Source organism: Trichechus manatus, unplaced genomic scaffold (genome assembly GCF_000243295.1).
Source record: "Trichechus manatus latirostris isolate Lorelei unplaced genomic scaffold, TriManLat1.0 scaffold00039, whole genome shotgun sequence".
Lineage (NCBI taxonomy): Eukaryota > Metazoa > Chordata > Mammalia > Sirenia > Trichechidae > Trichechus > Trichechus manatus.
In genome coordinates, this window is record NW_004443975.1 from 12,098,880 (window position 1) to 12,120,774 (window position 21,895).

Genomic DNA, 21,895 nt, shown 5'->3' on the forward strand with positions numbered 1-21,895 from the left:
TCAGCTTATCTGCCGAACCTGGGATTCGTCGATCTGCACAGCCTGTGAGCGGGGGCCCTGCTCTCCAACCTGCTGATCTTGGGCTTGCCAGCTCCTGCAGCTGTGTGACTTGGGAGGGGCCTCTACCCTGATCCACGGACTTGGGACGTTATAGCCTCTACAATCACACGAGCTGTTTCCTTGATATAATCTCCCTCTCTCTATATATTTATACACTTTACTGGTTTTGCTTCTCTAGAGAACCCAGCCTAAGATACAGAGTTTTGGGGTCTATGGAAAATATAGGGGGAAAGCAGTTGGAGCACGTGCTGTGCTAAAGAGGACAGTGTAAATTTGAGCTGTGTACAGATTTTAAAGGCTGTGGAGCCACTGAGGAATTTTAATTAAGGGAGCAGAGGAAGAGGATCATGTGACATGGAGTCCTGAGAGCAATGAAGCAGAAGGAAACCCCAGGAGAACAGAGAGGGAACAGTGAATGGTGTTCAAGGCAGCAAGACTGGGTGTTAGGAGATGATTGGTAATCATAACAAGCAGCAATTTAGTAGGACCATCAGCCAGATTGTAGTCCGTTAAGGAGTCAGTGGGAAAGGAATGAAGAGATCTAGTGTGGACAGTGCCTTAGTTATTAAGTGCTGCTGTAAGAGAAATACCACAAGTGGATGGCTTTAACAAAGAATTTTATTCGCTCACAGTTTAGGAGGCTAGAAGTCCAAATTCAGGATGCCAGCTTCAGGGGAAGGCTTTCTCTTGGCTCTGGGGGAAGGTCCTTGTCATCAATCTTCCCCTGCTCTAGGAGGCTCTCAGCAGAGGGACCCCAGGTCCAAAGGACATGCATGCTGCTCACTCTGCTTTCTTGGTGGTAGGAGGTCCCCGTCTCTCTGCTAGCTTCTCTTTTATATCTCAAAAGAGATTGATTTAAGACATAACCTAATCGTATAGATTGAGTCCTGCCTCATTAACATAACTGCCTCTAATCCTGCCTTATTAACGTCATAGAGAGAGGATTTACAACACACAGGAAAACCATATCAGATGACAAAATGTGGACAATAACACAATACTGGGAATCACGGCCTGGCCAAGTTGACACACATTTTTGGGGACATAATTCAATCCATAACAGACAGCTTCTCAGGAAGTTTGGCTTCTTGGACTGGGAGGAGGTCAGGGTAGAGGAGTGTGTACAGTAAGTGTGTTTTAGAATGCATAAGCACTTCAAACAAAACCCGTTGCCGCAGAGCGGATTCCGACTCATAGCGACCCCACAGGACAGAGTAGAACTGCCCCATAGGGTTTCCAAGGAGCGGCTGGTGGATTCAAATTATCGACCTTTTGGTTAGCAACCAGGCTCTTAACCACTGTGCCACCAGGGCTTCATACGTATATACAATTATAATTACATAACAATATGCATGGGAAAACTACTGGAAAGAAGTACACCAAAGTATCAAGCGCTGTCTTTGGATGATGGTACTATGGGTGGTCCCTTCCCCTTCTCTTTTCAGTCTTTTCTAAATTTGCTATAAGCATGTATCTTTTTTTTCCATCATCTTTCATACTGAGACTTAAGGAAACTTGTATGTAAACATGAAGTTGTAAACTAGGTCAGCTATAGAATTAAGTGCAGAGGAGGCAGGGCCCTCAGCACTGCAGTGGGGGATCCACCATGCAGGTCGGGAGGGCTCACCGTTCTTCTTCCGCCCTCCAGCCCTCCGTACCTAGTCTGTAAAGACCCCTCCCTCTCCTCAGAGCCCACCTTCAGCTCCCTCTGACTTCACTTCCATCCCTTCCCAGCCTAGAACTGGTGTTTGCATATTTCAGCCACTCTAGTCCCCACCCTCACTCCCCTCATCCCCTAGCCCTTCAGCCACACTTCCCTTGCCCACCCTCGATCCTGAATCCACCCAAACATCTACAGGCGGTCCCTGTTTACGACGCGGCTCCATCCCGACGACTCCATCCTGTCGGTTCTGATGTAAGTCGAACACCTTTTTTTTTTTTTATTCATTAGTATGGCCTTTTAGTATCAGTATCTTTATAAATCCAATCTTTGTCTTTGAACATCTGCGAGTGAACATTTGAGAATAACACTAGCAAATTACATGCCACAACACTGTGTAGTACGTATTACTAATGATAAGATGTACAAAAACAGAACCAGACAGTTGTCCTGAGTGTGGTTCGTCGTAAGTTGAATACATCGTAAGTTGGGGACGTATTGACTCTATCCCTAAACCTGTGCCACTGAACAGAGAAATCTCTGAGTGGATTAGGGTTACTACATACTCATGGTCTCCAGCTTCCTCTGTGCCCTCAAAAGCCATCTGCCAGCAGGAAGACCTTAAACTCATTCGAGCTGAGTTTGGGAAATCCATGGTACCTTTTCATGAAGTATTAGGATTGCATGTACCTGTCTCCAGTCACCTTGCACCATCTCCATTTTCTATGAGTCCTCAAGGACCACCCACAGCAGACTAGGATTTAATCTGTATGTTTTCTCGGCACCCCTCTTGCTTGTTCCCACACCCGCAGGAGTTGACCCAAGTGAAATCTAGGCGTCAGGTAGAGCAGGGGACTTCCGAAGGGGTACCTGTGCGTCCATCTGGGCCTCCTTAGGAGACCACAAGCAACAGAAATTAGAGCTGAGCTTACTTTAATGATCAAATTATCAGAGCTTCTGAATTGGATTTTTTAAATTCTCTAGTTCCACATTTCAGTTACAGGTGACACGCTTTCTCCTCTCAACACGTGAATCTGCAGAGGTATGCCACCTTGTTAAAGTGGAAACCCCATCACTGCGTGCTCAGAAACCCTCCCGCTGACGCCCTTCCCGGAAGGAACACGCGGCCTGGTGTGGCTGCACAGGGCTCTTTATTTTTGAACAATACATTTGGAAGAAGATAACGCAATAAGGCAGAATTGGTAAAACATTGCTAGCATTTTCCCAAGGTAAAGCCAGGAAACATGCTTGTGCTGTTCCCACAAGCACCCCTGCATGATGTCCCCCTAACTCCGTGCACAAACACTAGAGGTGGTAAAGGTTAAAGTTTTACGGCGGCAAACAGCGTTAGATCAAGAGCGGAGCCCCTTCCACGTTTATATTAATACTAAATGCGTAAGGCCAAATATGCTCAAGGACTTGTGTGTTTGAGAAGAAGAACTACTGTTACCAATCAGTATCATATAAAACCCGTCTCTGGTTTAACCTGAATGACGGAGGTAAGATTTCTTGTCTGGATGTCGATGCCTTGACAAGGTTATTTCCTGACCTGTCAGGTATTCCCATTTGCTCAAGTGACAAACCCTGGGCTGCTGGTTGGCAGAAGCCACAGCTGCATTGTTAACATTAAAGTTGCTTTAAATATTCTCAGCAAGGGCCTAGTGTCCCTTAAGATGGTGTGTTGTTTGCTCAGCTGTTAAATACCTCCCTGCATTTGTTCCTGATTTAATATTGCTATCAACAGGAAAGTGTGTAAAAGTAAAAAGTGTATACTATTTACAGATTTAAAGCTTAGCCAGGGTTAGGCGGCTCACTCTTGCATTTATTACAATGCTGTGCAAATCTTTTACTTTGATACCTGAAAGGTCTGCTCTCTCAGATAGACAGCATCATTATTTTCAGCTATAATAATCACTTTCAGTAAATGTTCCCATGATTTCAAGGTCCAGATAAAAAGTATTTCTCTGTGGAAGCTTAGTCCTTGGTTTTCTTTCTTGAAAAGTCTTCAGGCAGAATAGTTAATTCACTTCAAAGTACTGAGAAGCAGAGCCACTGTGAAGGAGAAAGAAAGAAGTCAGTTCCCAAAACACAAACCAACCCACTGCCGTCGAGTCGATTCCAACTCACAGCGACCCTGTAGGACAGAGCAGAACTGCCCCATAGGATTTCCAAGGCTGTAATCTTTACGGAAGCAGACTGCCACATCCTTCTCCTGAGGAGTGGCTGGTGGGTTCGAACTACCCACGTTTTGTTTAGCAGCCGAGCGCTTAACCACTGCGCCACCAGAGCTCCCCTCAAGTCAGTTCAGTGACGATTTTTTTAAATTAAAGGCTATTTGCATATCTGCTTATTATTTTGAAAGACTTTTGTTATCAGAGAAACTGATCAAGGGCTAAGAGTCCTTGTACTAAGTCACGTTTTTTCTACCTAACTTCTAGCATCTAGCACTTTGCAGGTCAGTAGTCGGTGCGATGCTGAAGCAGGCGGTCACAGATCCTATTACAGGACGAACTGAGAACATGCAACCTCAACTTCAGACAATGCATAAGTGAGCGTTTTCACTGCTCTCTGCCTCAGCCCAGTCACATCAAAGTTCATCTGGGGTGTGAACAGCCCCTAAACCAGTCATTTTCAACCTTGGTTCTACCTTGGGATGGCCTGGGAACTTTAAATCAGCTCTGATTTCATCGGTCTGGGACAGGGCCTGGGCATCAGGAGTGTTTCAGAGCTCCCAGGTGATTTAAAGAATACGAGGCTGAAAGCTCTGCACACTGCGGGGAGATCTGCTTGACGCTGCTCCCCGTGGACAAAGACGGCCAGAGTGTGGAGCCTCCCGGAGCCCATGCAGGCGACGCTCAGGAACAGGAGGGAAAGCCAGCGCACGAGATGTTTCTCTGCGGAAGGGGGATGGGAGCAGACTACGTCGGCAGGCCAGTGTGGACAGAGGGGGACCTGGGGGGGACAGGATATCCAGCAAGAAAGAAAGAAAGGCTAGAGTTTCCGGAACTTAACCTACGGCACGTTCACAGTTGTGTTAACCCTACTGAGATTACAGTCTCAAGGGAGGGCTACTTCCCAGGCTTCCTAAGGCCTTAAGCAAGTTAGTGTTAACCACCCGAAACCAGTTAAGATGTACTTTCAGTTGGCCAACGGCACTGCGTCACAGCAGAGTGAAACACTTGAGTGCCTAGCTTCCTCCAAAATTCAAAACTCAAGAAAAAGAGGTGCCAGACCCGAAGACCTGTCCCTTTCACCGTCCCGCCCATCTCTCTCTGTTACATGGGGACGGGGCTGGTTACTCTGCCGTCCCCGGCCAGTGCTGGCCCCTTTGCAGCCTGTGATGCTGCAGGCTCAGGTCCCGAACGTGGAGCCAGGTGAAGGGTAAGTCTACCCACCTGGCTCCTTCCCTGTGACGGGAGAGAACTTTCTATCCTCTCGCTGTACTCTGCTTTTTGTCAAACTGGAATGCCGACTTAATTACGACTGATGATCATTTCAGAGGTGAGTGTTGCGGGGGTTCCAGATCATGAGACCGGTAAGTCTATATGGCGAGCTTATTTACCATCATTAGTTTTCTTTTTAAAAGGGGGAGGAATAGACAAAAACAGTTTGCTCAGAAGGTATTTTAAGTAGATCTCTTCTAAGAATGACAGATCTCTCCAAGACCCAAGATGAATTTCTTCTAAGGGTTTTTGTTACAGAAGCACCATCTCCCACGCATGCTAATTAGTTTGTTTTTTCTAACAGGGATCCTCTTTCCTCCTTATTTTAACCTTGCTCTCAACTCAACTCAGAGCTCATGGGACCAGGGAGCAGGTGTGTTTTCTTGAACTTGAGAATCAACAGGCAGTTGGGAACCCACTGTAAGTAACAGTGCATTGTGGGATCTCATAACCCTTCATAGGCCTGTTCCTGGCAGACCAAAAGGCTTTTTTAAAGTGGAGTTTCCAAAAGTCAGGCAACAAGCTGTAGGTCTCTGCTACTCAGGTTACAGCCCTTCTCCTCTGTCCTCAGGAGGGACTGGCCCGTGCAAAGGGCAGAAAGCTGCTGACTTACGGAGATAAGGTCGAGCTGTATTGTCCCAGTGTTCTCAGGATCCAGCTGCTTGAATATCTCTGTAAAGGAAGAAGAAGATGTTATAAATGCATCGGCTGAAACGCAGGTCACATTATCTTCTTCCCTCAATGTGGCAGGTGATTTCACTGACTGTCACAAGCTATTATTTCCTCCCTCCATCCCCAAATTAATTAAGAAGGGAACTTCATTCTCAACTCGTGGACCGACGTGTCTCCGGGCCAGATGATTTCACTGTCATGAAAGGCAGTCAGCATTAATACTGAGAGAACGGAAATGGGTTTCCCTCGAAATCTCCACTTACTGAATAGCGTCTCCAGTCGAACTAAACACCGGACAAAGTTGTCAAAGTCGATGATGAGCTGGTCATCTGCAAACCGAGCCACGATGACTTGGTGGAGCTGACAGGGCAGCCTGAAGCCTGAGGTGACAGTGAACAGACACGCTGACTGCTCGGTAGGAGACCGCGCCACGTAGCCCTGTTCACGGGTTACAGAACCCACGTGCCCACGCAAATGAGAATGATAACTGCTTTGCCTCTTGGCTGCTGAGGCTGGTTTTGCAAAGCCAGTACCTTCCGCTGTTTTATTTTCCCTGTTCACCCTCACCTGCCTGTTTCCTCCTACTGCCTCACTTCCTCAGCACCACTACCCTTTGCTCGGGGCAAACCTAATTCCTGTTCCCCAAGACTTTCTTGCTTGTTCCTACTTCCGTGGCCCACGCTGTTTTGTGTTAGCCATGCTTCCTTTGTTTTGTTTAGCTCACCATCGTCTTGGAGACTAGATTCTTCCTGGATGCCTGTGGCAGAAACTGCTTACAGCGCCCGATATCAACTCTCCCACGGGGAGAGTGGGCCCACGGCTGCCTAGAATAAAGAGTGCATTTCCCGGCTTCCTTTGAAGCCGTCTGCAGCCTTGGGACGAAGGTCTGGCCAGTGGGATGTGAGCAGAGTGGGGTGTGCCTTTAGGGGCAGGGGCCTGTCCTTCCCCTCTTCTTTCACCCTGAGGTGGCTGTGGTGGCAAGACATCCTGGGTCACGTGGATGAAGACGACACTCTCAGGGGTGGTGATGCAACATGACAGAAAGAGCGCAGGTCCCTGACAGCATGGCGGCACCAGCCCAGCCTGGGATGACTTGAGCTTGGATTGTGTCATGGATTGAATTATGTCCCCCCAAAAATGTGTGTATCCATTTGGCCGGGCCCTGATTCCTGGTACTGTGTGATTTTCCTGTATGTTGTAAACCTGCCTCTATGATGTTAATGACGGAGGATGGGCGGCAGGACCTGATCTACAAGACTGGATTGTGTCCTGAGGCAATCTCTTGAGATACAAAAGACAGAAGTGAGCAGTGAGACAGGGGGACCTCATACCATTAAGAAAGCAGTGCTGGGAGCACAGCGCATCCTTTGGACCGGGGTCCCTGTGCAGAGAAGCTCCTAGTCTGGGGGCACACCAAAGAGAAGAAGGCCAACAGAGAGAAAAAGCCTTCCCCTGGAGCTGACGCCCTGAATTTGGACTTTTAGCCTACTTTGACTGTTTTCATAGCTGTAGTCCCCAAAGTGCTCCTGTCTCCCACTCTGCTGGTACCACAAGCTTGTACCCTCTTCACTGATATCTACTTCCACTAGCGATGTACCCTCAGGGCTGGACTAAGACATTACACCTGAAAGGAGTCGTCGAGGGTAGTTGCTGAGAACTGGATCTGCCTGCCTGACCTGCCAGACTGTCTGGAAAGAAATGAGGATTCAAGAAGGCGACAGTAGAGGGCAGAGCATCGGGGACCGCGTTTTATTTGACCAAGGATGTTTGTATTCAGCCAGCACCTCCTTTACTTTACAGCCTACCAAATTTTGTATGTGTACAGTGTCTCCCCTGACTCTACAGACAAAACAAAGGGAAGGAAATGGTTATGAAGTGTTACCTGCTTCTTCTAATGCTTTCCGCATCTCATAGGAATTCATAGTACCAGACTTGTCAACGTCGATTTCCCGGTAAATTTTCTGGAACACGCAAAATAGTTGTAAGAACCATGGCCCAAAGTAAAACTGAATGGGGATAGTTTTTCCAGTTTTGGACTTCCAGTTTGCCCTTAGAAGAGTCACCCATGGTTCTGCCTTAAATAGCGAATAGTATTTTGTCTCTCTCTCTGAGCTGGGCAGAGAAGCCCTCATGGGGCAGTGATGAAGCCCTCAGCTGCCAACTGAAAAGGTCAGCGGTTCGAATCCACCAGCTGCTCTGCAGAAGAAAGATGTGGTGGTCTGCTTCCATAAAGATTACCGCCTTGGAAACCCTATGGGGCAGTTCTACTCTGTCCTATAGGGTCATTGAGTCAGAATCGATTCGATGGCAACGGGTTGAGTTTTGGTGAGCTGAGTTGTAAATATGTCTGAGAAAGCTTAGGAAGGTTTTGTGGGTTTCGTGGGGCCAGTTCATTCTATTGTCCTGGTAAGCAGGCTCAGCAGGCTGCCTCTCACAAAGTCCTCACCATTCTGTGCTTCTCAACCAACCAGCCATACACCTGGGCCCATGCTATTGTCTTAGCTTCATTTTTGTACTTGAGCTGTCAAAAGTCCAAGTTACAAGGGGCCACACAGCCTTTCCAGGTAGTGTTGGTGGTGCTTTTAGATGTCCCCACTTCAGGTAAATCATCAGGCAGAGGAGGGACCACTGAACACGCCACATCCTTGGGCTTTTCTAGGTGACTGACCACGTTCGCCCAGCCCGCCTTTACTGCGTCTGGGCTCCATCATGGCAACGGCCCAGCCTCCACCCCCGGAAGAGCTGCTGCATCTTAAGGTGTGTGCGCAGCATGCCCCCAACCCAGACCCCAGCCCTCCCGTCTGGTCCTTTGGGATCTTACTTGGTAGTTTTGAATCTTCGTCCAGAGAATGTAGAACTCCTTCAGCCCCAGCTTTCCACTCCCATCCGACTGCCTTCAGTTAAGGAAAGCGCCTTCCGTCTGGGCTCCTTTGGGCACCTGTTTTGTCCTCTCAACTAGATGAACCTGCTAATCACAGCACAGCCACACGGAGACTTCAGAAGGACTCCACTCTGGCTTTTCACACTGACCAATCCTCGTCAAAAGGGCTGGAGAAAGGGTGAGAGAGATGTGCCCGCTCTCTGCTGGTTCAGGTGGCTGCTTTGATGGGGGATGCTGAGGGGACGCAGACCCTGCTGAAACGAGCTATAGGATGACAGAGAGCTTCGGATGGCTTCTAACGGGTGGGCTTCTGCCATCTCTTGGAGGATTTCCAAGAGGTCTTCTGTGAGGGGAACTACACAGCGGTGCCTGCCGTGAGACCACTAGTAGATAAAGCTTCTGAGAGCCTAGACTGCCCCTTACCGTTACTGCTGGTCAAGCAGCAGGAGCAAGAGGGTGAGGACGACAGGCTGCCTTAGGGGCCAGTGGGCCAGCTGCTCAGTGTCCTGTGAAGGAGCCAGAGCAAAGGGCAAGGAGAACACTCATGGCCTGCGAGGAAATCCTGACCCGAGAAAACAGACATCAGAAATATTACGGTTCAGGGGATGTTTTCCAAGGGAAGGAGGGGAACACTTCCACTCAGGAAGCACCTTCACGCTGCTGTAGCAGAAACAGTGGGTGTGCTGTTGGGGACTTCCTGCAGTCAGAGTCTACACAGCAGTGGACGTGGCTTGCTCACGTTTCCCTCATAGGGAGGCCAGCGCTGATAAGAGTCCCCGCAGCTCGGCAAGTGGAGCAGAGCGGGCCATGCTGCAGGGGGAGAAGGCAGCGGGTGCGAGTATTCTCAGAGCGAGCTTTCACGCCCCACCCATCTCCGTTCTCTGGAATGCGTGAAAGGATACGTCTAGCATGTCCACCATGATTTTGCAGGTCTCAGTGCTGAAGCCGTCTGACTTGATATCCTGGCCTAGAAGACAGAACAAGTGTGAAAAGAAAACCTAGAGCAGCTCTGGTCGACAGAACCGCCTATGATGATAGAAATGTTCTGGGTCTGCACCATCCCAAAGAGTCACCACTAGCCACATGTGGCTGATGAGTACTTAAAATGTGGCCAGCTTTTAATTTTAGTTTATTTTAATTATTTTAAAGAGCCACAGGGGCTAGTGCTTACCATGTCGGGACAGTGCAGGGCACGTGTCTGTATACCTACCACGGACAGAAGTTTTAAGAAGTCCTTTTTAAATAAGTAAAACAAAGATAAATGACTTGGCCTTCATCTGCTATCACCAGCTGCCATCCAGGCAACTCTGACTCACGGCGACCCCATGCGTGTCAGAGTAGAACTGTGCTCCATACGGCTTTCAGTGGCTGATTTTTCGGAAGTAGATCACCAGGCCTTCCTTCCATGGCACCTCTGGGTGGACTCGAACTGCCAACCTTTCAATTAGCAGCTGAGCCCGTTAACAGTTTGCACCCCCGGGATTCCTTTCATGTGCTAACAGGGTGCAGAATCACCTGTGGTGTCAGGCAGGGAAGAGGAAACCAGAGGGCACATGTGTTCACTACAGTGGCTGCGGCCTTTGAGGGGGAGAGGCTGACTAGAACTGTCGGTCCGCACGGCAGGCATGTTTGACTGAGAAACCTGACCACCAGGACGCTGTCCGCGAGCTACTGTGCTCTACTGGGCGAGTCCTGCCTGGAGGGTGGGTGGTCCCCCAGACATCATGAGAAGCCCTCACTTGTGCAATGTTCTTCTGAACGGTCACCTCTGAAGGCAGCCACCATACCAGGGCCTCCTGCAGCTGACCTTGGGACACGGGTCTCACAGCTCCCATTCTGGGCACCAACCCCTTCTTGGGCGTGGGCACGGTTTTCCCTGAAATTATAGCCAGAAGCTGAGTGTGAGCCCTTGGGCAGAGGCCGGAGTCACCAGGCAGCCAGGGGAGAGGAGCTGAGCTTGGAGGCACGTGTGTCAGATGGTCTCGCCCAGCAAGGCCAGTGTGGTCTGATTCCCCCCTTCCATCCCCCCTCCATCTGTGGAGAAACAATAGGGCTTCAGTTTCCCAGACTAGTGACTGCCACACATCTGAGGAGCCCTGTGACCTCACTCGTGCCTGGCGGCCTCAAGGGTAAACACCATGTTCTTATCCTCCCCTCAAATCATGAAGGGAGGGTGAGGGCCAATACAGTCCTGGAAGATGAGCCCCCCGGCTCAGAAGGCACTCAACATACACAGTGGCTGCAATGATGGATGCCAGCATACCAACAATTGTGAACATGGTGCAGGGCTGGACAACATTTCATTCTGTTGTACACGGGGTCCCCGTGAGTCAGAGCTGACTCGACACAACTAACAACATACACACACACACTTATACTATGTATATACATTTATATATTTGTAAATACATGTGTATATAACACACATACTATATATATTTAAATATATTTGTACATATGTGTATATGTGTACATATATACACATATATTTATATTTTATATATATATGGACATATATATATATTTCCCCCTGACTCCTAGTGGTGATCAAAGGGTTGAACAATCAATCCTTGGATATTTTTTGCATAAGAAATGGTTACAGACTGTAAAGGTTTGTGGGAACCATGGGTCTATGTGGTACATTGAATTACTTAATCTGGTCCTTCTAGCCATAGTCTTTGTGACTCCCACACAGTGACTGCCTGGGACTATGCAAATAAAGTGCTTGTGGACCAACAAGGAGATTGCACACCTTGCTGCTAATGCAAATAAGGTGCATGGAACCCATGTCAGAGTGGAACCATGCAAATAAGGTATATGGAGCCCTAATGAGGGGACTGTCAATTCTACCAACCAGCTAGACTTAACGAGAGAGCCAATCCCAGCTGCCCCACTAACTGCAGCCAGGGACTCACAGGTGTTTTCTGGCTCCCACATCTGGGCTGACTCAGTTTTTTCTAACCAGTTAGTCATCATCCTCGCTGCTGTTTACTGAGCACAGGCTTTGTGCCAGGCAATTTCCACATGGTACCTCATGCAAGACTTTCAGCCACTCTAAGGTAAGTGGTGATATGCCTGTTTTATAGATAAAAAGTGAGTGACCTAAGTTATAGCACTTGGTTTAGATCACAGATCTAGTTAGTTGCAGAAAGCTGGATTTCACCTGTGATCGCTACAACTTTTTTTTTAATCACATCATTCAGGAACTTCTCCAACCAATCTTTGGTGATGGTGTGACATTCATGTAGGAGTGACAGGCTGAGCCACAGTGGCCACTGCATGGAAGAGGAAGGAGTCCCGTCTTCCCTCCCACCCACGAGGAGTAGGAGGAGGCAGCGGCAAACGGGATACTTACGCTTTGCTAGAACTCTTCTCAGGATGGTCTGCAACTCAAAGGCAGAAATCTCCGCGTCCTGTGGACATGCAAGCAGAGCAGTTACTCACCCCTGTGGGCGCTCGGGGAAGCCCAGGGCAGCAGACGTGTAACGGCCACCTGCCCAGGCCCTGTGCCAGGTGCAGCAGGTAGGTCTAACAAGCCCCCAGGGATGCTGACCTGCCGACCACGCTCTGAGCAGCACTGCCACAGCCCATTTGTCTGTGTTAGTGAACAGCGTGCTCTGGGTGGAGTTCAGTCAAGGTTTCTTTGCTTTAGAGAACATAAAGAATTAATTGTCCACTCCACCCATATTTGTGGTCTTATCTGACTTAGTTCTCTCACCCCACTCCTCCCCACCGGCAAGGCTTCTTCTTCCTGGAGAACCCAGATCTCAGGCTTCCTGTAAAACGTAAAAACGAGCTGCCTCCGAGAACTGACCCAGCCCCATCTACAGCCCTGAGTGAGGGATCCTGAGAACGGGCCCAGGCACCGCTATTCACTTAAACGCACACTTGTGAAAATGAGAAACAAACTCCATTGTATAAAACCAAGATTGATTTGTAGTCATTTTTACCTTTTTGGGGTGTGTGTGTACATAATTCATAGCAGTGGGGCAGTAAGTCTCTGTAATGGCCCTGTCCCTTGAGAAACTGGTGGGAGGGAAAGGAAGGCAGGTGGGACCGTGGAGCAGATGGCACCGGGTTTAGCACTTCGATAATTTGGCTAAACGAAGGGAGGCTTGGATGAGTTCAACGGAGAAAGCTAAATTCTAAATTCTTCTATATAAAGAAGAAGGTTTTTTTCTTGGAGCCATTGGGAAAAGGGCTGAATAGCTTTGCAGGGACTGCAGTGTAAACCGCTGAGGGATTTTTTAAGAATGGGACATATAATACTGTTTTGTTTGCATTCTTGTGGTGTGAAGTCCTTCTGGCCCCCCAAATGCTTATACACGATTGGCTTGCTTTTGTGGAAATCAACGATAAGGGGCCACGTTCCATGCCTCAGCTAGCATGGACCAGAGAAAATAAACAGCCACAAGCTGACCATGACAATGGACACCCCGGCCATGTGCACAGTCACGGGGAGGACATGGGCTAGGGGTCTGAGCTGAAATCCGAGTTACAGTTGCGATTCTTCTTTGCTTTTGTTGAGTCTGTTTAAACTGAAGCCTCTCTGGGGACAATGACCATGTTTTCCTTTGCGTCAACGAGTACGTCTAACGTAGAGATTTCTGGAACACCTACCTCCCCTGCCAGCTGGGCAAACAGCTTTCTGAATCCATCATCAATGTCATCCTCGCTGACGTCAAACTGGAAGGTGAAACACAGAAATAGGAACAATGGCTCAGAGCGAAGAGTGACAGCCAGCCGCCTGCTCTCCCTTCCAGGCGGCCTCCTCTCCCCTTCATGGCGATAAATTAATCATAATTTTTTTCTAGTTAAAACACATAAGAGGGAATATAAACAATGTGGGAAGGAGTTATACTCTAATTTCTCGCAACAGGTATCTTCTCTAACATCCAACCAAAATTGCCTTTTATGATCTACTCTAATGGGGACTCGGAGCCCTGGTGGTGCAGTGGTTAAGCATCTGGCTGCTAACCAAAAGGTCGGCAGTTCAAATCCACCAGCTGCTCCCTGGAAACCCTGTGGGGCAGTTCTGCTCTGTCCTATGGGATTGCTGTGAGTCAGATCAACTCGACGGCAATGGGTTTGGTTTTGTTTGGTAATGGGGACTCGGAAGCTCAAAGCCTTACTGGAACGTTCTGGAAGAATTCTGACAGTGGCTAGTAAGCACAGCCCATGGGACCCTTTGAAATTGTTGGGTCTCTTATTCAATCCACATGACAAGCACAGAGCTTCAGCAACTAAAGAGTCGATGTTATCTAGCCCCTCGGGCCTTGCGACAGAGAGAGAAGGTGTCTCATGTAATTCCTCAGTGTGGGGTGCTTTCCTCCCTTGACTCTGGATCTGTTAAGGTTGGGCTTAGTCCGAAGTTCCCAAATTGTACCCCTAAAAGCCCTTCAGGATTCTTCACTGAATCACAACTTTTGGAACTTTAGGGAATCTGAGAAATCATGTCTTCCAGCTTTCCTTTATGGATGAGAAAGGGGAGCCCTTTGTGTAGCACTGAGGTCGCATCCTTAACATCCCCTCACGTGCACAGGGTCAACTGCTCCAACGGGCAAAGGACAGGCCCAGACCCCCACACAGTGGCCAGAGCCAGTGCAGGAAGCAGACCCTGATCCCCAGGGCAAACAGCTGTATCCCTAGTTCCAAGCTGTGCTCACAAAGCCCAAGGGGCCCCTTTAAGCCCTTGGGATTGTGTTTTGCTCCTCTGATCTCTGGGCTGTCCATGCCAGAGTGGCTGGAATCCACGGAGTTCCAAGTACCTCTTGCAGGTTGGCTTCAATTTCATCATCGACGACTCTGGAAGCAGAAGGAAATGGTACGCGTTAGTGGAAGGGAGGAAAGGAAGTGCTGCAGAGAACCTTGTTGAGATGAGGTGCAAAGTTAACATCCAGCAGGGGGTGGGAGTGGGGGATTACTCTGCATCCTAAGTTTCTAGGGCAACATTTCCCCTACGTAGCAGAAATTAAGGCAAAAAACGATCCAAAGGAGTTTTCAGGCCAAGACAACTTAGGAAGTTGGAGATTTTGTTTTTGTTTGCTAGTTTGGGGCACAATCGAGACAATTCACTCAGTTCTTGTTTTCAAGGAAGAGCTTTTACGTTCCATTTGAAACACTCTTTACCACAGAAAAACGTTTATACTGAGAAGCACACTATGCCTACTTGTTCTAAGGCTAGAGAAGGCAGGCAGCGTGGAGGCCCCTGTGGAAGCTCAACGGAAGCAAAGGTAGTGGGTAGGTCATCCCCGCACACAGCCCCTGGATCTTAACCCAGGCTACCAAGGGCCCTCTCTGCAGCACCAATGCCTCACAGAAGAAAACAGAAGGGACCTCTTGGTGCTGGCAGTTGGAATCTGGAACAGAGGATTAATATCCTGGGATGAAGGAAGTAAGACATCTTTGTGGGGGGCCGTCCTACCGAAGTAGGGAGCTCGCTCTGAAGAACGGGAGAGCTGAGAGGGTCGTGGCTTCTGTGGGAGAGTGGCTTGCAGTTGGCAGGGAGGGGCAGTACTGAGTTGCCACAGGACAGCGGGGACAGTAAGCTGAACATACCAGGCTTCTTCCAAAGGATCCCGATATGAGCTGAGGAGGAAGGCCCCTCCCCCTGGACAAGCTTTACAACAGAGTCATCAGTGCAGGAAAGCTGTGGCCAGGCCGCAGTGACATTTATTGGTTTGCAGCTGCCCAGTATTGTTTCCTGTCCTTGACAGCACCTCCGTTTCCTCAAGAGAAATCACTTTTGTATCGTGCTTTGTCTGGGAACAAGGGTAATTCCCTGCTTCTACCTCCCGTTGCCCTCCTCCCTCTCTAGAAGCCAGCAGGCTGGGAGGCTGATGTGACCCTGGCCCATCAGACACACTGCACTGGTTCTTTGGATCTGAGCAAGGGGCGTAAGGTCAGAGGTGACCTGTTACTGCCATTGAGTCAGACCCCGACTCATGGCGATCCCATGCACGATGGAATGAAAGGCTGCCCGGTCCTGCATCCACGATTGGCTACAAATCAGACCATTGTGACCCACAGGGTTTTCACTGGCTGATGTTTGGAAGTTGACGGCCTTTCTTCCTAGTCTGTCTTAGTCTGGAAGCTCCACTGAAACCTGTTTAGCATTGTAACAACATGCAAGCCTCCACCGACAGACAGCTAGTGGCTTTAACTGAGGTGCGCTGGCCAGGAATCACACCTGGGTCTCCCGCATGGAAGGTGAGAATTCTACCACTGAACCACCACGCCCCCACAGAGGGGGCACAGCAGCTGCTACGCTCCCTACTTCCCACGCCCAGGCCCGCCTGCGCTTCCCTGGTTCCTGCCATGCCCCATCTTGTCTCCCATCAGCTCTGGAGTCCACAAAGGCCTTTCAGTGAACTTCCTTTTGTTGAAGTCGCCCCGGGGTGATTCTGTCCCTTGCAGTCAAGTGTCCAGCTGAATATCCACCGTTGAGGCAGCAGCCAAAGTGGCGGAGCCACTGTGAATTGAGGCCATCAGCAACGGAGCAGAGGCCATGCTGACAGTGCAGGAAACTGTGACATCAGCCAGAAAGGATTCCCAAACAGCTGGGGTCCAACGAGGAAGGAAGGGACCTGGAGCCCTGTGACTATAACGGGGAGAGGTTCTGGAGACAGAGACCGCTGAGACTGTCACACCCTTGGTGGTTCTCTGAGGTCAGTGGCCTGGGAAAGCAAGGATTATACCACCACTGCCCAGCATCTAATACCCAAACCAAACTAACCAAACCCATTGCCATCAAGTCGATTCCGACTCACAGCAACCCTACAGGACGGAGAAGAACTGCCCCGTGGGGTTTTCAAGGAGTGGCTGGTGGATTCGAACTGCCGACCTTTGGGTTAGCAGCCGAGCTCTTAACCACTGTGCCACCAAGGCTCCACAGCTAATCTAACAGAGATCATCAAAATGAAAATACAGTAACAGCTTGAAAATTCAGAGACACAACTGTGAGATCAGATTCTACAATTCACTCTACAATGGGCCAACCGCCCTCTTCCAATAAAAAATATTCTTGAGTGGCTTTTTTCTTTGCTTCCCTGAGTTTAACACTAAAAATCCTTCCATACCAAATGCCCACGCTCACCCTTTGAAGCCGGTAGGGATGATAAAGAAAGGAATGTTCAGAGGAGTAACAGGGAACAGACCAGAGGAAGGAACCGGGAGGGTGGGGAGAGGAGGGGACAAAACCACCTACTGGTAGTCAGCTTTCTTTTCAGAAAAGACCCGGACGCAGAAGTCCCCATTCTTGTTGGGCTCAAACGTGGACGGCACCAGGATATACTCTCCTGGAGGCAGCTTGAAGCGGTTGAGCACCTCCCGAAGGTTGATGAAGGTGTCCGAGCGCTCCCGCGCTCTGTGTGTCAAGAAGAAGTTCTTGTTGAGGTGGATGTTGGTCTGCCCAATTAACTGGTGAACGAGCAGAGAGATAAGGGAGAGCAGAGGGAGAAAGGCTCCAGATCAGTATCATTTTCACTCCCAGAGATCAAAGGATTGCAGTGACGAAGTCTGGATCACAGCTAGCCTGATAGCGAAACCAAACAACCAAACCCGTTGCCGCAGAGTCGATTCCGACTCACAGCGACCCTATAGGACAGAGTAAAACTGCCTCATAGGGTTTCCAAGGAGCAGCTGGTGGATTCGAACTCTCAACCTTTTGGTTAGCAGCCGAGCTCTTAGCCACTGAGCACCAGGGCTCCGTGGACCTACTAACTAACTCATATAGTTTATTTAATCCCCACAATAATCGGGTGAAGCGGCATGATTGCCCAGTTTCACTGAAAAAGAAACTAAAGACCAGAGAGGATATGTAACTTGTCCAAGGACACACAGCCTACAAGTGGGAGAGCTGGGAATTAAGTGGGTCCAGGTCTCTTCTCCAGGGCTCCCACACTGTCTTGCAGCACGGTCTGCAGGTTCATCTCTTCCCTCTGGGCTCGTTTTGAGAGCTACGCAGGACTCCCTGAGTAGCCTCTCACAGTCCTGGGACCATGGGCTGTCTACCTGGAACCCCACCACGTGTGGGCTCTGCTGGGACTTAGACCAGCTGGACCTGAGCAACCTCCTGGGGCCCCAGAGGGGCAGGACTCCTCCTTCACAGCCACCAGCCCCGCCCAAGCTTCCTGATACTTCCTGAGCAGCCCGAGCCTCTCATCTGCTGGTGGTCCTGGGCCCCCAGGGACAGGGGCTGACCTGTGTCAGACGTACCTCCTCCGGAACCTGCCAAGAGAAAGGAGACCAACACTTGACTCAGACTTGGGGAAGGCTGCATACAACAATGCCATCACTTCAACTGTCTCTTTTGCTCTCCCCTTTTCTCTGTAGCTTTAGCAGTATTAACCAAATCAACACAGTCATTGTTTTCCAAGGAACTCAAAGCATTTCTACATTAAAAAAAAAATCTTATGGGCCAGTACTACTGTGGATGGGCCCTTCCTCACCACCATTCTCAATTTATAGAGCATAAAACTGGGGCATGAGATGGAAGTGACTTGTCTAAGGTCAGCCAGCAGCTGTAGCAGAGTCCCCACCCTGCCCCCACCCAGGGGAACCCACCCAGTCAGAGGATGCAGCAGGGCCACGGGGAGGTGCTCTGCAGGAGGAGCCAGCAGCTGAGGCAGTGCTAGGCCTCTGTCTGCACATCTAACCTGTACTGCCTTCAGCAAATCACTTCCCCTCTCTAGCCTTGGTTTCCTTATCTCTAAAATGGGACCAAATGTCACAGGTCCTTCCCGGCTCGGAAAGTCCGTGACTGGATTTCTAAGCCAGGGATGGGGGCGAGGCTGTGTCTCACGATTCAGTCTGAATTTCCCGTGGAACTATTGTGTCCCAGGATCTGAAGTCCTCAGCGTCTATTTCAGGGACCGAAGGGTTTGGAATTATGTACATTTAAGCACTGATGGAATTATGTGCATTTTCGCCCAACTCTTGCTCAACCCCCTTCCTCAGGTGGGTGAACAGGTATCACACTGCCAGTCATGATGTGTGTGGAGAGCTTCTCCCCAACACCTGGTCTGGCACACACGGGTAGTGGGGTGCTGGTAAGCTGGCTGTAGGGTGGGGTGGGAGCCCTGATTTGTAGTATCTTCCAATTTCTGTGGTGTAAATACTCCTACCACGTGGTTCGCAGGCTGCCGATGTGACCTCACTGTGCATGGCGTGGGGAGAACAGCACATTCAGCTCTCAGGAGCCACCCATTAAACCAACATGCACCCCACTTCAGATGCTCTAAGTCTTCCTTGCTCCCTTCCTCCCTGCTGCTAACCCAAGGCTGTGAGAAGCTCTTCTGTGTTCTGCAGAGGGGAGTGGGGAGGGTACAGGGCCCAGCTCCATGATCAGTTCTCTCTGCCCAGCCCTCGGCCTGAGGTGCCAATAATGTGGCTTCCCTCTGACTGCACGGATGGGGCTTGCTTCTCTTAACTTGGTAGAGAAGGAGAGAAGGAACTGCAGGCAGACAGCGTGTCTGTGTGGGGCACAGGGACCCGGCCAGTGGAGCCCTGGCGGGAGCATAACCATTGATTGTTCCCGTCCCCTGAGCTCGCCACCTTCCAGGCCAATGACTCTGCTGGCTGGGACACGCTGGACCTGCTGGCTCAGTTCCTGTCCTCACAACAGTTCCCGCCGTGGTCCAGGACACTCTGTTCTCAGCTTAGGTCTCCTGTTGTTTTTTGAGATTTGTGGGTAAACCAGAAGACCAGGGCTGGAGATGCAAGAAAGCACATGGAGGCAGGCCATTTTAAGGAGGACTTCTGTCAGTGGAGGCTTGCAGGTTGCTATGATGCTGAACAGGTTTCAGTGGAGCTTCCACACTAAGACAGACTAGGAAGAAAGGCCTGTCGATCTATTTCCGAAAATCATTCAGTGAAAACCCTATGGATCAATGTTCTTATCCACAACCGATCATGGGGATGACACAGGACGGGGCAGTGTTTTGTTTCATTGTGCATGGGGTCACCAGGAGTCGGGGGGCCAACTTGACAGCAGCTAACAACAACTCCCAGGAAGCTGGCTGTAGGGGCCCGGCCAAGGGCATGGAACCCCTGAAAGGTGACACAGACCAGCTTCAGGGACATGAGGTTCTCCTAAAGACTGGCCAGGCCATGGCCTTCTTTCCCTTGGCCAAGCTCCCTGTCTCCTAGTTCTGCTCTGGGGTTGGCCTTCCACGCAGGGGCTGAGAAGAGCAAAGGCAGATGGGAAGCAGACGCTCCATCGCCCCACCTCATAGATGCCAAAGCCGATGGTGTGCATGTCCTCCCCCATCTTCCTCTGCCGCCGCCGGTGCTTCTGAATCACGCCCACCAGGAAGGTGCAGCCACTCTCCCCGTCCTCCTGGTCCTCGTCCTCCTCCTCCAGCTTGATCACGTACTGAGGGTTTATCCAGAAAGTATCTGCAGCCAGAGAGGGGCCAAGGTCAGCCACCTGGGGTAGAGGAGCCCAGCCCTGAGCGGGAAGAGGTGGCCATTGGTCACTGTGTGGGGGAGGGGGAGCTCTGAGGGGGCCCCCTGTCCCCGGGGTTGGAGTCTGCTGGAAGATGATCAAGGGGTGACGGTGGGACCAGTCAAGGTGGGGACTTGGTGGCAGCCCTGTCTGGGTGGGAAGGGGCGATGGTGGGCTGAGGAGAGAGGATTGCCTGCTCTTGTCCGAGTCTCATGGGGACCTAACATAGAGAGCCCCCTTCAGCCTCTCTCTTGCTTTCAGGCTGACTTGTCTTGGGGACTGTTCGTGCCACCTTGGAAGGCAGCGTGGTTGGAGTGTTAAGGGCAGATTTCCTTCAACTAAGCTGTGGCTCCTCCTAGTGGTAACTTCCCCTCAAGGGCTCTCAAGGGAAGGTCAGAGATTGGCCAGGCTGACCTGGCCTGAGGAGGCCCAGGGCCGTCTTTTCCCCTTCACACTAGCTACTCGGTGCACCCAGAGGCTATGAACATCCTGTGGCTGTTTTGCCTCTTGTTCTGGGTCCCTTGTTTTCTCAGGCCTATCCCTTGCCCGCCCTCATGGTATCTCTGCCCTCCCCACTTCCAAAACTCGTTTATAGGAAGGATCTGAGATTCATTCATGTTTAAGAGTAATTATGCTGATGGCCTTCCCTCATCTAATGGGATAAAACTCTAATTGAGGACTCATCTGATGCAGGGGTCAGGTCGGCCAACTATAGCCCTGTGGATTGCTGTCTGCTTTTGTAAATAAAGTTTTATTGGAACACAGCCACAGACATTAGTTTCTGTGGCTTTCAGGCTACGACAGGAGAGCCGAGTAGTTGCGGCAGAGACTGAATGGCCTGTAGCTGTGAATAGCTACAGACTGAATAGCTTGCAAAGCGGAAAATATTTACCATCTGGCCCTTTACAGAGTTTGCCAACCTCTGACTTAGTGGGCAGAGGAGGAGGTATATATTGTGTGTGAGGGGACGGCCTTCTCAGCACCTCTGAAACCACCACTTGGTGGCTACATACTTGAGGTGAAGGAGTAAGAGCACCAGACCTAGAGGCACTAGTCAGCTGGTCCCAGTTTGACTACTTGCTTTGTGGACCTGGTCAGCCACTTAGAGTCTCAGTCTCTTCACCTGTGACAGAGAATCAGTACATGACCATGACCTGCCTTTCATGGTACTTAAGAGTAGACTCTATAGTCACACTGCCTGGGTTCAAATCCAAGCTTATTAAGTGTGAGGCCTTGGGGAAGTCACTCAGCCTCTGCAAGCCTTAGTTCCCTCATCTTTAACGATGGAGATGATAAGAAACTGCCTACCTCAGAAATCTGTTGTGGAGAGGAAACGGAATTATGTACATAAGGCAGTTAGGAAAGTTCCTAGAATCCAACATGCGCTCCATAATGGCAGCTAAATTTCTGAGGGAGAGAGGGCAGGGGAGGGCTGAGCTGTTAAGGCAGAAGAGTCAAGGAATCAACAAAAGACAGCCAGAGGGAACTCCCCACCCTCATCTGAACAGGGGCTCTGTCAACAATGTGCAGAGGGCCCGAAGGGCGCAGTGGGCGAGGTTCCCTGCAGGCTAGGCTGCCTGGCTTAGGGTGGATGAAGTAGAGCAGGGGCATGAAGCACTGCCTCAGAGGGCACAGGGGACTCTAGTGCCTGGAGACGACATCCCAGAAAGAGCAAGGTTCTGCCTGGGTGGGGAGGCAAGTGAATGCAGAAGGTAATGAAGCTGAGAATACAG

The 21,895-nt window shown here is 50.2% G+C and overlaps 1 protein-coding gene across 1 annotated transcript in view; it reads right to left on the bottom strand.

The window, feature by feature from the left end:
- Positions 1-2,852: 2,852 nt before the first annotated feature.
- The window catches only part of CAPN2 (calpain 2), a 67,204-nt gene continuing 48,161 nt past the window's right edge, over positions 2,853-21,895 (bottom strand). Inside the window, exons 10-21 of the mRNA XM_004375904.3 lie at positions 19,944-20,113; positions 17,933-17,944; positions 16,923-17,134; positions 14,485-14,521; positions 13,337-13,402; positions 12,072-12,129; positions 9,619-9,683; positions 8,657-8,725; positions 7,718-7,796; positions 6,099-6,215; positions 5,777-5,835; positions 2,853-3,772 (exon numbers count right to left, since the gene is read on the bottom strand). Of these exons, the coding sequence (XP_004375961.1) occupies positions 3,749-3,772; positions 5,777-5,835; positions 6,099-6,215; positions 7,718-7,796; positions 8,657-8,725; positions 9,619-9,683; positions 12,072-12,129; positions 13,337-13,402; positions 14,485-14,521; positions 16,923-17,134; positions 17,933-17,944; positions 19,944-20,113 (968 nt within the window). The 3' untranslated portion in view covers positions 2,853-3,748. The remainder of the gene's footprint in view (positions 3,773-5,776; positions 5,836-6,098; positions 6,216-7,717; positions 7,797-8,656; positions 8,726-9,618; positions 9,684-12,071; positions 12,130-13,336; positions 13,403-14,484; positions 14,522-16,922; positions 17,135-17,932; positions 17,945-19,943; positions 20,114-21,895) is intronic.